The sequence below is a fragment of the Clinocottus analis genome, unplaced genomic scaffold, assembly GCF_023055335.1.
Source record: "Clinocottus analis isolate CAN_PGR_092001 unplaced genomic scaffold, fCliAna1.0.p SCAF_2, whole genome shotgun sequence".
NCBI classification, from domain to species: Eukaryota; Metazoa; Chordata; class Actinopteri; order Perciformes; family Cottidae; genus Clinocottus; species Clinocottus analis.
In genome coordinates, this window is record NW_027175931.1 from 898,138 (window position 1) to 913,137 (window position 15,000).

At 46.5% G+C, this 15,000-nt stretch overlaps 2 protein-coding genes across 10 annotated transcripts in view; both read right to left on the reverse strand.

Annotated features, from left to right (window-relative positions):
- Nucleotides 1-10,657, reverse strand: part of usp2a (ubiquitin specific peptidase 2a) — a 17,883-nt gene extending 7,226 nt beyond the window's left edge. For 2 of the 8 annotated variants that reach the window (XM_068584337.1, XM_068584331.1), the window contains exons 1-3: nt 10,347-10,544; nt 8,214-8,414; nt 3,575-4,458 (exon numbers count right to left, since the gene is read on the reverse strand). In XM_068584337.1, the coding sequence (XP_068440438.1) occupies nt 3,575-4,405 (831 nt within the window). In that variant the 5' untranslated portion in view covers nt 4,406-4,458; nt 8,214-8,414; nt 10,347-10,544. The other 6 variants (XM_068584334.1, XM_068584332.1, XM_068584336.1 and 3 more) reach the window with 6 other exon arrangements.
- Nucleotides 10,658-11,940: 1,283 nt separating this feature from the next.
- The window catches only part of tbcela (tubulin folding cofactor E-like a), a 7,581-nt gene continuing 4,521 nt past the window's right edge, over nt 11,941-15,000 (reverse strand). For both annotated transcript variants that reach the window (XM_068584346.1, XM_068584347.1), the window contains 2 exons: nt 14,773-14,884; nt 11,941-14,608 (listed from right to left, as the gene is read on the reverse strand). In XM_068584346.1, the coding sequence (XP_068440447.1) occupies nt 14,369-14,608; nt 14,773-14,884 (352 nt within the window). In that variant the 3' untranslated portion in view covers nt 11,941-14,368. The remainder of the gene's footprint in view (nt 14,609-14,772; nt 14,885-15,000) is intronic.

The window sequence follows — 15,000 nt, forward strand, 5'->3', positions numbered from 1 at the left end:
AGCGCCGCTCGGTCCCGGTGAACGGGAGCTCTCACCGGTAGAAAAAATGACGAAGAATCCGGTTAAAGACGGACAGGTGCGCGACCATCGCGCGCCGCTCGGTACAAGGTGATAAACGCGCACATCGCGCTCCCGTTACGTTCCGCCGGACTGGAGCTCCGCCCCCTTTTCTGGCTCGCGGTAAATACGTCATCGAACGCGTCCAGCTCTACGTCATAGCCCATCCTACTCCACTCCATATATATATATATATATATATATATATATATATATATATATATATATATATATATATATATATATATATATATATATATATATATATATATAATTCTTATATTTTTTAATTGTATTTATATTAAAAAATATATATTTTATATATATATATATATATATATATATATATATATATAAAATATATATTTTATATATATATATATAGATATATATAGATAGATAGATTTTTATATATACATGTAATTTTTAATTTTGCAGGGACAATGTATACCAATCAACAGTAAAACTGTCAATATAAATTATATATTCTATATATATATATTCTATATATTCTCTCTCTCTATCTATCTATCTATCTATCTATCTATCTATCTATCTATCTATCTATCTATATATATATATATATATATATATATATATATATATATATATATAAACTATATATATATATAACTACTATTAATAAACACTTAAGCACTCCAGTGGCACCCTACATCGACAACGATGGAATTGACTCCAAATCTGTTCACTGGTTGCAAAAATCCAAAATGGCGACACCAACCTAAGTGGCGACATTGGTGTAACAATAGAGCATTACAGCATAATGCTTCTAAATTTAGAGGCTGCAGCCTGAGAAGTGTTCATGGATGTTTCTGGTGATTCACCAGTGACTCACAATATAAAGAGGATGAGTCAAAAGATCCTCCGGGGAAAAAAACATCCAATATGGCCGAAAAAAAACAATATCAAATAAACAACCAGTGCAACAGGAAATATAATGAATATTATGAAGTGAAACAAATCAGAAATGTTAACCGTGCGTCTTAATCACAGGCTTTATATAAGAAGTGGATGTAGGCGACTCCTCTGGTTGTATAGAAGTCTATGCTTCACGTGTTAAAGCTGCATTCTCTCTCCTGACCACCAGGGGGCGACTCCTCTGGTTGTATAGAAGTCTATGCTTCACGTGTTAAAGCTGCATTCTCTCTCCTGACCACCAGGGGGCGACTCCTCTGGTTGTATAGAAGTCTATACTTCATGTGTTAAAGCTGCATTCTCTCTCCTGACCACCAGGGGGCGACTCCTCTGGTTGTATAGAAGTCTATGCTTCATGTGTTAAAGCTGCATTCTCTCTCCTGACCACCAGGGGGCGACTCCTCTGGTTGTATAGAAGTCTATACTTCATGTGTTAAAGCTGCATTCTCTCTCCTGACCACCAGGGGGCGACTCCTCTGGTTGTAAAGAAGTCTCTGCTTCATGTGTTAAAACTGCATTCTCTCTCCTGACCACCAGGGGGCGACTCCTCTGGTTGTATAGAAGTCCTTGTTATACAACCCCCTGGGACGCCTATACAAATATATATAATCTGAAGCATGAGCACAAGTAAAGGACGAGGCTCTGCTCTCTTTGCAGAGAAGTGAGAGAGGAGGAGAGCAACATGTCCCAGCAGTAATCTCATGACCGAGGCTCAAGATTGTGTACACAACAAATAACCAGGCAGCACATTCCATCACCAGGCTGAATTTGTGTGTGTGTGTGTGTGAGTGTGTGTGTTTGTGTGTGAGTATGTGTGTGTGTGTGTGTGTGTGTGTGTGTGTGTGTGTGTGAGTATGTGTGTGTGTGTGAGTATGTGTGTGTGTGTGTGTGTGTGTGTGTGAGTGTGTGTGTGTGAGTATGTGTGTGTGTGTGTGTGAGTATGTGTGTGTGTGTGTGTGTGGGTGTGTGTGTGTGTGAGTATTTGTGTGTGTGTGTGAGTATGTGTTTGAGTGTGTGAGTGTGTGTGTGTGAGTATGTGTGTGTGTTTGAGTGTGTGAGTGTGTGTGTGTGTGAGTGTGTGCGTGTGTTTAAATCCTCGAGGTGGAAAACTTCCACGTGAGCGCCGGAACAAAAGGTCATCCTTGTATTGTGATAGCTGGTGTCGGTCCGCCTGCTGTAACGACGGGACGGTGTGGAGGAGGTTCCTGAGATGAACCCAGGACCCCGAGACCTGAGCCCGCTCCTCTGAGGGGGCGGAGCCTGATCCTATGAGGGGCGGAGCCAGCCCGTTCCTTATTGATGCCAGCCTGAGGCCACGCACGGCATTCCTTCAAGGGGCATAGCGCTCTTTAACCTGCTGACACGGGCTGCCAGTACGTGGGAGGGGTCAGAGAGGAAGTGGGAGGGATTTCAGGACGGACTCAACTCTTTTGCACAGCAACTGGAAACCAGACCGGCTGCAGAACCCTTCAGACGGATTCAATAACGCTCCTCTGGCAGAGTGCAGAAACAGCTGAGGAGGCTGTGCAGCGAGCCGGCGTCGATACAGAGGATCTGATCAATACTGCCCGTTCACTCGGCTCCTGGCCCGATCGCATCAGACCCACATACCAGACCCACAAACCAGACCCACAAACCAGACACACAAACCAGACCCACAAACCAGACCCTGTTACAATGTGTTTCAGGATGTTCTCCTAACAATGAGGTCTCACTCTAATCAAAAAGAGTCGCTGGTTGATGCTACATTTGGAACGTTAGCTACATTAGCTAGCAGTTAGCTCACGGACGCAGTTTCACACAGAACTAAAATGAGACTCTCTTGACTTTAAAGTTCTCTTTAAAAATTGATCAATTCATGCAATTCAAACAGGATCATGAACATATTTGACTCACACACCTTGTTTCTGACATGAGGTCCCATGTGGGGACCGCGGAGCTTCTGAAGGACGGCACAACTTTTTTATTAATTATATATTAATAGCAGCGTGAATGTTTATTCTTGGCTCTAACTACCTGACGTCCCCGGAAGAGCACTTTCTACTAATTCTCTTTTCCACTCTTCATCCTTCCCACCACCCACTCTCCACTTCCTCCCCCTCCTTCTCCTCCACTCATGTAAGCGCTTATGGGGACTAATCCCGAGGAGGAAGTGGGTCACAGTTGTGCTTCCTGACGTGCGATAGCGGAAGCTCGAGTCATTACTCCTGAGCGTAGAGATGGTGGCCTGCACCACCTCTTGAGAGGCGTTAGCTGGCTGGTGTGTAGGGGAGAGGGTAGTGGTATCCATACTGGTTTCATGAGCGTGGAGCTACTTACTGGAATAAAGACCCTTTGGTTAGAATAAGAATCTTATCAAGAGTCATACGACCCAGGAATGTTAAAGGAGTGAGATGGTAGAAAGGTCTTGGCGTGTTCTTCTAAAACAGTTTGAACCTTAGCGCCCTCACTTAGGGGAAAAGCCTGAACTCTCAAAAGCCTTGTTGGGCTTCTACATGTGTGTGAGAAGCCAAAGACATGAAGAAACACCTGCACACGGACATGAAACCCAAACACCCGTAAGAGCAGAAGGATGTCTTACCGTGGAGTCTCTGGTGGGGGAGGCAGAGAGGCCCTTACTGCTCGGCTCCCTTGACGAAGAGCTGAGCGCTCTGCTGCTGCTAAAGGCCTCCTGGGTGGAGCTCCGCGAGGGGGCCTCCTGAGCGGAGCTCCTGGGCGAGAGGGCCTCCTGAGTGGAGCTCCGCGACAGGCCCGAGTAGGTCGGGCGGGCGCCGTAGGAGTTGGCCACGTCGGTTGCCCGGCTGCGGTAGCTCCGCAGGGCACTGGTGGAAGAGGACGGGTTGGAGGAAGAGGAGGAGGAGGAAGCATCGCTGAGGGCCAGGGAGGCCAGGTCCCGGCTCAGGTCGCTCTGGGACACGGATCTCCGGCGGTTGAGCGCGATGCAGGAGGCCGACGGAGAAGAGGAGGAGAGGTAGCTGGACTGGGCCGCGGAGGAAGAGGGATAGGAGCTGTAGCCGGTGTAGGCCGACCCCCCGCTCAGCCCCGCCCCCCCGTAGCTCCTGACCGGGGTCCTGCTGAGGCTCTCGCTCCGCCGGCCGCCGATGCCGCCGCTCCCGAGGATGTCAGTGCGCGGGACGGTGCGACCCCGGTCGCGGTCCGGGTCCGAGGACGTGCTGTAGTTGCGGCTTCGGGCGGCGGAGCTGGTCAGATAGCTGGAGGAGGAGTAACCTGAGGAGGAGGCGGCGGCGGCCGAGGAGGAGGGGATGGAGGAGGAGGGGGACCGGTAGGAGGACAGCCGGTCCCGCTCGCCGTAGGAGCCGAGGCCCGGCGTCAGGGAGGAGCCGTAGGAGCTGTAGTGGCCGCTGTAGGACGGGCCGGCGTAGCGCTTGGCGGTGGAGGACACGCGGGACATGCTGCTGGTTGCTCAGCCACGGAGGAGGGAGAGCCTCTGGGAGACGGCATCGGCTGCAGCCACAGAGGAGACACGCGTTAGCTCAAACCAGTTAGCTCTAACCGGTTAGCTTTAACCCGTTAGCTTAAACCAGTTAACTCAAATCCTTTAGCTTAAACCACCAAGCATCGATATGAACACAACAGCAAACAGACCCACAGAGCTAAAACACTGAGATACAGACTGTCCCGTTAGCTAAAGGATTAGCGCCGTAATGTTTTCATTCACTTTTTAACTTATTGTTCCAGTGAGGTTTTTTCTTTACTCTTCTGTGTTCTGTATGTAAAGGTCCTCAAGATTATGTAATGGTTTCACAACCTGAGTGAGTCTTTCCTATATTATTACACAGAGAGAGAGAGAGAGAGAGAGAGAGAGAGAGAGAGAGAGAGAGAGAGAGAGAGAGAGAGAGAGATAAATAAATAAAAGTATCTGGTGATCCGTGTTTAGTTCAGCGGGGAGGCTCTTATTTCTTTAATCTCTCTCTCTCTCTCTCTCTCTATCTCTCTCTCTCTCTCTTCTCTCTCTCTCTCTCTCTCTCTGTGAACACAGTTGATCAATAATTCAGCTTTATGGATCTGGAGAAGGCAGATAAACACACACCGCTTCACCTCAGCTCCATGTATGAGGTTTGTTGTTTATCAAGTGCCTGCAAAGTTAAAGCTGCATTCTCTCTCCTGACCACCAGGGGGCGACTCCTCTGGTTGTATAGAAGTCTATGCTTCATGTGTTAAAGCTGCATTCTCTCTCCTGACCACCAGGGGGCGACTCCTCTGGTTGTATAGAAGTCTATGCTTCATGTGTTAAAGCTGCATTCTCTCTCCTGACCACCAGGGGGTGACTCCTCTGGTTGTATAGAAGTCTATGCTTCATGTGTTAAAGCTGCATTCTCTCTCCTGACCACCAGGGGGTGACTCCTCTGGTTGTATAGAAGTCTATGCTTCATGTGTTAAAGCTGCATTCTCTCTCCTGACCACCAGGGGGCGACTCCTCTGGTTGTATAGAAGTCTATATAAGTAACTCTACTTCTCTCTTGATGTATTCCCTCAGTAAACATTGTAAACATGAGTTTATGTCTCAATCTCTAGTTTCTAGTCTTCTTCTATACAGCATGATGTTCATTTAGTACATTATGGTCTGTTGGAGTCAAACAGACCAGGAAGCAGGGGACGCTTTAGGGGCGGGGCTACAAGGTGATTGACGACCAAAAACACCTCAAACACCAACAAAGACTTATTAAAGATTATGCTGGAGCTCGACCACCCTAAAAAAAGGGCACCCTGTGTCCTTCTAACCCTCGACTCCCCCCCCCCCCCCCCCCACACACACACACACACAAAGACCTCCCCCGAGGTTGTGTTCACCAGTAGTTGCCATGGCTTCCTTGTTTGCTTGCCGCCGACGCATTAAAGGACTTTACGCTTATTGAAGGATTCCAGGATCTTTTTGTTCTGAGTATTATTGTTACACAACACAGCTACACAACACCAGCAGTAGATGAGCTGAACCGCACGAGGTGAAGTTAGAAAGCGTTCTGAACCTCCACTCCGTGTCAGAAAGCTGTCAACAGACTCCAGCAGCTGACCGCTGCTCTGCAGACAGATGAGGTTTCACTTGCTGGGCAGGTTTCAGAGAGCCGGAGCCACAGGAACCCTTCAGGAACCACTGCACACAGGGCCACTAACACGGGACCGGGTTCAACACCCACACAACACCAGAACCACCTCACGAGTGGATCAATACCAGCTGACCTCAGACACCGTCGGCCGCTCGCTTTGGTTTCACAGTCCACTGCTAAGTGATGTTCTGCTGCGGACGCGTTTTAGACTCCTAAAATAGTCTATATCAGGTTAAGTGAACGCTATATTTAGAGTATTTTGCCATCTTAAAAACCACCAGACTCCATTGATAAAAGCAGTGATTTAACCTCTCAGGGACTCAAGAGCTGCTGGTTTCCTGCTGCCGCCTTATGTTGTGTGTTTGTGTTGTTTTAGTGTTATAAAGTGTTAGTTTAGATTCAGTAAAGTCACACAACAACACTAACACACAACTTAAGGAGGCAGCAGGGGACCAGCAGCTCCTGAGTCCCTGAGAGGTTAAATTAATGCTTTTATCAATGGAGTCTGGTGTGTTCAAGAGAATGTAAAAAAGCTTCACTTTGCAAAATAAAGCTGTGAGAATATTCTACATACTGGGACTCGTACTAGTATTAATGTACTAGTACCTGCTTATAGTATGTTATAGCATGCAATATTATATGATATTATACTATGCTATGTTAGATTATGTTGCAATATAGTATATGATGCAATATTATACAATATTATAGTATACTATACTCTATTATGGTATGTTATATTATACTGTACTATGTTATGTTATATTACATTTAGAGTGTTTCGCGCTCGTAAAAACCACCAGACTCCATTAATAAAAGCAGTGATTTAACCTCTCACGGCGCAGGAGCTGCTGGTCTCCTGTTGCCTTCTTATGTTGTGTGTTTGTGTTGTTGTGGAACTTTGGTGAGTCTGAATGAACACTTTAAAATACTAAAGTCACACATTAACCCAAACTGACTCCCAGAAGGCGGCAGCAGGAGACCAGCAGCCCCTGCGTCCTGGAGGTTAAATCACTGCTTTTATCAATGGAGTCTGGTGTGTTTGAAGAGTAGAAAAGTGTATCCGTCTGCAGCACAGAAGCAGATCAACTCCCCGTGGACGTCGTGCTCTCAGTGACAACATGGCAGTCACGCTCTGTGAGCAGCGCCGCTATATTTACTCTGAAATGTGAACCAGTGCCGAGCCGGTCCCATTAAAACCAAACCAGACTGGACTCCTGGGCAACAGAGCCTTCTCTGGTCTGATTCACACAGAATTGTTTTCATCCCTGAGTTGCATGTCCTCGTGGATGATGCTCTGAGCAGCTGGTCATGATGACATCATGACCAGCTGCTCACGAAGAGCTTCATGACGCATCTTCACCTGGTGGCAACGAGCTGTTACTCACTTCTCTTGTCAAATATGAATAATATTGACACCGCAAAGATATTTTACGAGTTGTCCCTCACAACGGATCTGATGACTTCTGGGTTTCAGCTGTGTATGGAGGAGGGTTTAAAGTCTCTGTATGACCACAGTAACCACCAACCACACTCACTACACTCTGCTTCCTAAAGGAACCACTTCTGCTGCTATACTTCCTGTAACGCAGTGATGGTAGCCATATTGGAACTGGTGAACAGGAAGTGACCATATTTGGACTCAGAAGGAGCAGCGCAGAGATGCCGCACCTGTCAATCACTTTATAGCCCCGCCCTAAAGTATACCCTGCTTTATGGTCTGTTTAAACACATGAAGCATAGACTTCTATACAACCAGAGGAGTCGCCCCCTGGTGGTCAGGAGAGAGAATGCAGCTTTAACACATGAAGCATAGACTTCTATACAACCAGAGGAGTCGCCCCCTGGTGGTCAGGAGAGAGAATGCAGCTTTAACACATGAAGCATAGACTTCTATACAACCAGAGGAGTCGCCCCCTGGTGGTCAGTAGAGACAATGCAGCTTTAACACATGAAGCATAGACTTCTATACAACCAGAGGAGTCGCCCCCTGGTGGTCTGGAGAGAGAATGCAGCTTTAACACATGAAGCACAGACTTCTATACAACCAGAGGAGTCGCCCCCTGGTGGTCTGGAGAGAGAATGCAGCTTTAACACATGAAGCACAGACTTCTATACAACCAGAGAAGTGTGTGTGTGTGTGTGTGTAGTTACCTGCCGTATTTGTAGCGGTGTGTGTGTCAGTCCCCGCAGGCTGTAATGGCTCTCGGGCAGCTCATCCTACTGTTGCTACCCCGTGGTGTCCACAAACACACTCACTCTCACACACACACACACACACACACACACACACACACACACACACACACACACACCACACTTTCACTCTCACAGGCTTTCTGACATGGATCACTCCTGTGGAAAACACACAAACATGTCCCATGACAGACCTGTCAACACCTGTGAAGCAGCAGCATTCCACATGTCTGTGTTTTAATACATACAAATATGAATAAATACAAAAGTACACAATAATATTGTCAAACATTGATATCAAACCATCTGGTGGGACAGGACGTTACGCCATCACGTTCTGCATGGAGGGAACGTACAGATCAACACATCCAGACTTCATGTCCGCCCATTAAAGGTTCTCAAACTGATAAAAAAGAAGAGCAGGAAGCGGAGAGGCCGGCTCCGTGTTCCACACGTTCCACTGTTCCACTGGCGCTACGGTTCTCCGACTCGTGCTGGAACAATCCAGAACTTTCTAGAACACCTAGGGGGCCCACACAGAATGCATTCGTCGAACAAGCTGCTACCTGAGGGAGGAAGCCGGGTCAGTCTGGACCCTCACCCGGTCGGTTCTGAGACCCTCACCCGGTCGGTCTGAGACCCTCACCCGGTGGGTTCTGGGACCCCGGTCGGTTCTGAGCGGCCGGGCCGAGATGCAGGAGGAAAGTGTGGAGCTGCTCGGGCGGCTGATAGAGGATAGTTTGAGCACAGCGGCCCAGAATGCAACAGCTCGAGTTACAGAGCCGGTAAATATAGCAGACGCCTGTGACCCTTCGCAGGTCACTCAACACGCGGTGGCATTCCAATTAGCTCTTAAAGGGCCAGCGCGAAGGGGTTTATAAGCCAGGACAGGAATTGATGTAACAAGTCTGTTACACCAAGTCTGTTACATCAAGTCTGTTACATCAAGTCTGTTACACCAAGTCTGTTACACCAAGTCTGTTACACCAAGTCTGTTACACCAAGTCTGTTACATCAAGTCTGTTACATCAAGTCTGCTACACCAAGTCTGTTACATCAAGTCTGTTACATCAAGTCTGTTACACCAAGTCTGTTACATCAAGTCTGTTACATCAAGTCTGTTACATCAAGTCTGCTACATCAAGTCTGCTACATCAAGTCTGTTACACCAAGTCTGTTACACCAAGTCTGTTACATCAAGTCTGTTACATCAAGTCTGTTACATCAAGTCTGTTACATTAAGTCTGTTACACCAAGACTTCTATACTTCTGTTCTCTCTCTCTCTTTCTGTGTGTGTGTGTGTGTGTGTGTGTGTGTGTGTGTGTGTGTGTGTGTGTGTGTGTGTGTGTGTGTGTGTGCGCGCACGTACATGTGTGTATGTGTGTTTTTCTTACACACTTTAATCTGTTGTAATTAAAGTACTATATTTACTTCACCGTTGTTGCACTGGTGTCAATATTACTTTTGAAACGCATCATGAATATTACACAGTTTTTTTCACATGCGATAACGTTTGTATTCTTTTGTCATTTTAAAATATAGTTTCCATCGGGAATCAATAAAGTGATGTAATCCTAGTGAATGCATAATCATAAGCGGGCCGCGTCGTACACCAGTAACACATAAACAGGAAACCCATTGAGTGTAAAGACAATGGAAACAGTGAGGGTCACGTGACACTCGAGAGAGGAGACGGGACACGCGACACCCGGCGCTCCGCAGTGTGCCTGTTGGCGGTGACGCGCGGGAGGGGGCGGGGCCTACGGTCTCCACACGTTACCGTAAAACACACAACTTTTCGCGTGAGAAACAGACGGCGGCTCACGTGTTTAAACACACTCAGTCGGTTACAGCAGCAGTCCTTTAAACAGTCAGCACGGGGTTTTAACGACTACACATGGAAGAGGAGGGGAGCGTTAAACGGGGTTCGGTGACGTCACGTAATGTCCCGGCATGCAACGAAAGCTTCGCATCTCCGGGAGCTGGTTAAGACTTTATGAACGGAAGGTGCTGGTTCTGCTGGTTCTGCTGGTACTGGTGGTACTGGTGGTACTGGTTATATTGCTGGTGGTGGTGCTGCATTCACTCACCTCCTCGTCCCGATGCGGCCGGGCCGTGCACGCCCCCCTCGGTTACCTAAAGGTGCCGTTATGCGCCGTTCATTACAGCTGCTGTGATCGATTCTGATCGATAAGACAACCACGTCACACCGTCGCCTGCCTTAATGTCCGGATATGTATACGTATATCTCCTGCTACACACACAGAGACACACACACACAGACACACACCCACCTTTTTGGTTTTGCAGTTGAAGAGTTTCAGCGACCCGAGTAACGGTTACGTTCGCTTTAACGGCTGACGTCAGTCCGGCGGCAGAGCTCCTTTTCTGATTGGTTCACACATTCTTTGGTCGCGTCACGCTGGCCCCGCCCCTATCTCTTCACCGTGGTGACGAGCGTCAACATGGGAGAGATGGGAAACTGATGCTTTCAGGGCCGATGGGAGAGACGGGAATCTGCAAGTTTCCGGTAGTTTTCGCCTCAGACTTGACCCGTTAAATATAATAAATGAATTAATACTACTGCATTTAAGTCAATGAAGGAAAGTACGTACGTTCCTTTGAAGGGACATTTTTATAAATGTGCTGATGAAACAATGTAATCATAAAGCTAAAATATCAGAGTCCCTTTAAATGTCTCATTCATCTCTGGATGATGTTTCAAAGTGGGGCCAGAAACGATATAGATGCAAGTTATTAATGTAGAGTTGAAAACAATCCCAACATGATGCATTCTGGGACATTGAGTCTCCTGCTGGCTGAGTGGTTGGGACACATGTCTCCTTGTGAAAGAGTTGAATGAGGAAAGAGAACCACAGTGACAAGAACCAAGGGAGGAATGTTCCTTCAAAAGGTCCACAAAAAAAACAGCTTCTTCAGAAACACATTGTCTACTAAAGTCCTATTTCTTTGTATTTCACAAAATATACACTCATAAATTCTAAATAAATAACAACAACATTTGTTTTCTGTCTTTGCTTTATTAGTCGTGAATCTTCATTTTCATTTCTTTATTCTTTTTTTAAAATTTCAACTATGGTTGAAAGAAAATAGTTCCTACGTGAAACAGCTGAGCGTTACCGGATCACGACACCATCCGATTGGTTCATAACACGACAGGTGCGTGTGATCTGGGTGAACTGTCCCTTTAAGATAGCTTCTTAGCAGGTTCAACAGGAAGCAGTAAATAAATAACAACAACTAAAAAACACCCACAGTGTAAAACAAAAGTGCATTATTCCATAACTCTAAACACGTTTAGTGACACATTCAATCAATAAATAACAGTATAAACCCACCGATCTTAAAAACAACCAAATATGGATTAATTCAGCAGGTAAACAATAAATTTACAAACAAAGTTCAATATTTCATAAATCTCAGCAGGTAAAGTGACCAATTTCCTCCCAAACAAAGCAAATCAATAAATAACATTTATACCAAAGAAATATGAATAATTGCAGCTCAATTAGAGTTCAATGCTGCTGTCCTACACCGTGGTGTCACAAAATAAAAAACCTTTCATATATATATATATATATATATATATATATATATATATATATATATATATATATATATATGTATATATATGTATATATATATGTATATATATATGTGTGTGTGTGTGTGTGTGTTTACATAGTGAAGATACACCAGAGGCCTGTCTCACGAAGCTGGATTTCGTTTTAGCGAGGCAATTTCTGGATTAATTTCTGGATTAACTTCTGGATTAATTTCTGGGTTTTCCGTCTCACGAAGCTGGTTCACTTCTTAGCGGGTCCGTTGCCCCGGTAACTTACGCTGAACTGAACCGGCTCCAGCAGGTTAAGTTCCAGGATAAGATCTCAGCGGGGACATGAGACGCCTCCTGACCAATCACTGCCCTGGAAACAAGACCCGCCCCTTTCTACAGAGTCCCGTTGAGGAAGGACAGGATAGTGAGAGCAGCGCTCTGCAGAGAGCAAACCCATCCATCACACATGAAGCCTGGAAGATATTATAATAACTCTCTGAGCGCTTTGAACCTTGTTCCTGTGTTTGTTTTAACTGCTCTCATGATCTTTTAGCTCCACTGAGGTTACCACTGAGATGAGGTTAAATTGTTAAAATGACAAGGTAATTAAAAATAAGAACATACATTTGAGACAGTGATTTAATATTACAATCACAGTCATTTCCACATTAACAGAATCACAGTTTTTTTCCCAGGATTCCTTGCGGCTTCTGGCTGCTGCAGCAGTGTTGCTTTATGCTTTTTGCTTGTATTCTTTCTCTATATTTTTCATACATTTTTAAGATCGTAATTTGCTCCTCCGTTGTAAAATACGTTTCTCTCCTTCGTGGTGGATGATTGGTCTAACGGAGTTAACTCCGCCCCTTTTATGTGCACGAGCACAGATCTAGAAGAGACACTCCTGGTGGACTTAACGAGCTGGTAACCAGCTTCCTGAGACCAAAAAGCGAGACCGCTGACATCTGGTTAAGTGCAGCTGGATAAGTGAGGGAAACCAGAGTTTGTTAAGCAGCTTCATGAGACAGACCTCAGGAGGGTGGAAGTAGAGAGACACAAACGTGAATATGTATTTTAAGGGAAAAATCCATAAAACCAAAAACCAGCACTCCTGTGCTCCAAGGTGGATGCTGGGTAATACACACGGAGTATATTCCACATTATATCATCATCATCATAACAATAATAACCCTATGATGATGATCTTTGGTGGGAGTTATTCTGAGACGTGGAACACTGTCGGGTGGATGCTCGTAATACAGAAATACACCGTGATCATAGTGCACGGATGAAGCGCTGAAAAGAGTTTGTGAAAGTATGCAAGTATTTAAATAAATTACGCAATGAATGCAACTCGTAATTATTAACCTGGACCCTGGTGTGTGTGTGTGTGTGTGTGTGTGTGTGTGTGTGTGTGTGTGTTGCAGCGGGCAGCACAGAGCACAGCCTTTGAGCATCAGTGTTGCAACGGATCATAAAACTCACGGTCTCAGATTGGAAAATAACGCATTAAATATAACGATCGCACTTTTATCGACACTTCATATCTCTAATTGACAATCAATATTAACATCGTAGGTGCCAACTCATCACAACCCCTTTAGTTTTGACTACAAATGCCCCAGTGCATGCTGGTCGTTATGAGCCAACAGAACCACATCGTCTGCAAAGAGCAAATTCTGAGCTCCCCAAAAAAACATCCCTCCCTCCTCTTCCTGTCTTTTATCTTCTTGTTGTTGTTGACTCTTCTTCTTTCCCCCCAAACGCTCCACATGACTTCCCAGAGTCCAGAGAACACGCGACAGCATAAAGGAAAGCATCGCCCTGAAAATACGGAATCTGTGATCACGGCGCCTGAAGCCCATTCTGTCATGAAATGGTGTTCTGGCGATGGATGCTGTGCTCTGCAAGTATGATGACTGTTGGATCTGTTCCTCTACAGATGTGGTGGTTGGTTGGATCTGTTCCTCTACAGATGTGGTGGTTGGTTGGATCTGTTCCTCTACAGATGTGGTGGTTGGTTGGATCTGTTCCTCTACAGATGTGGTGGTTCGTTGGATCTGTTCCTCTACAGATGTGGTGGTTGGTTGGATCTGTTCCTCTACAGATGTGGTGGTTGGTTGGATCTGTTCCTCTACAGATGTGGTGGTTCGTTGGACCTGTTCCTCTACAGATGTGGTGGTTCGTTGGATGCGTTCCTTTACAGGTGCGACAGTTTGTTGGATGCTTTCCAGGTGCGATGGTTCGAGTGCCAAGATGCCGTGCAGCTGAAGCGACGCCTCAGCTCGCGCTAAAGCTGCTAGCTGACTGCGAGTCGCTCCCTCGGCCTGTTTTTCTTCCCAGCGTGACAGATTTGTTTCACCCCAAAAACACAAAAAGCTGAACTAAATAAAAACACGACGGCTGCTGGTTCGCATCCCCCCAGCAGCTGGTGCATTCTCCACGGTGGCGTTCACGTCCTGAACTCTGAAGCTGCTCCATTTATCCAATTATTTTGTGGTGTCGTCGGGTTAACCAATGAACAGATAATCCAATGAATCAATCCACGCGCCGCTCTGACGATCCGGCGGGCCTCTTGGTCTTCGGCACCACCAGGATCTGGTCCCCGTCCTGGATGCTGTAGGAGTGGAGCGCCCGGCTGTTGTACTTCATCTCCTCCGGCCCGAAGGCGCCGCACACGTCGATGTAGTAGACCCTCATGCTGCCGGTGGACAGCTGGACCACCGAGGTCAGCCGCTTCTTCAGCTCCGCCACCGTCTGGTCCAACCGGATGCTCAGCTGAGACACAGACACGTGTATGTATGTATGTATGTATGTGTGTAATATATATATATATAAAAAATACATATATGTATATATATACCAAGTAGCCTGAACTCAGGAGGGTCACGAACGCTGTACCGAGGCCGAAAACCAGAACCAGATTCACGAAAGAGACTCACCTGCTCCACTTTGTCCTCACAGTGAACCTCTACCAGGGCCCGGTAGCGAGGTCGGAGGTCGATCTCGGCCAGCGGCTCCAGCTTCCCGTACTTGGAGACCAAGGAGTGGTACCTGGGGGCACAGCAGCAGGTTGTGTGTTCATAAGGGTTCATCGGGCCGGGGGGTTAGTGTTGGAGACGTCGGCCTCCTCTCCAATACAATGGAGCTGTGGGAAACCCCTCCAGACC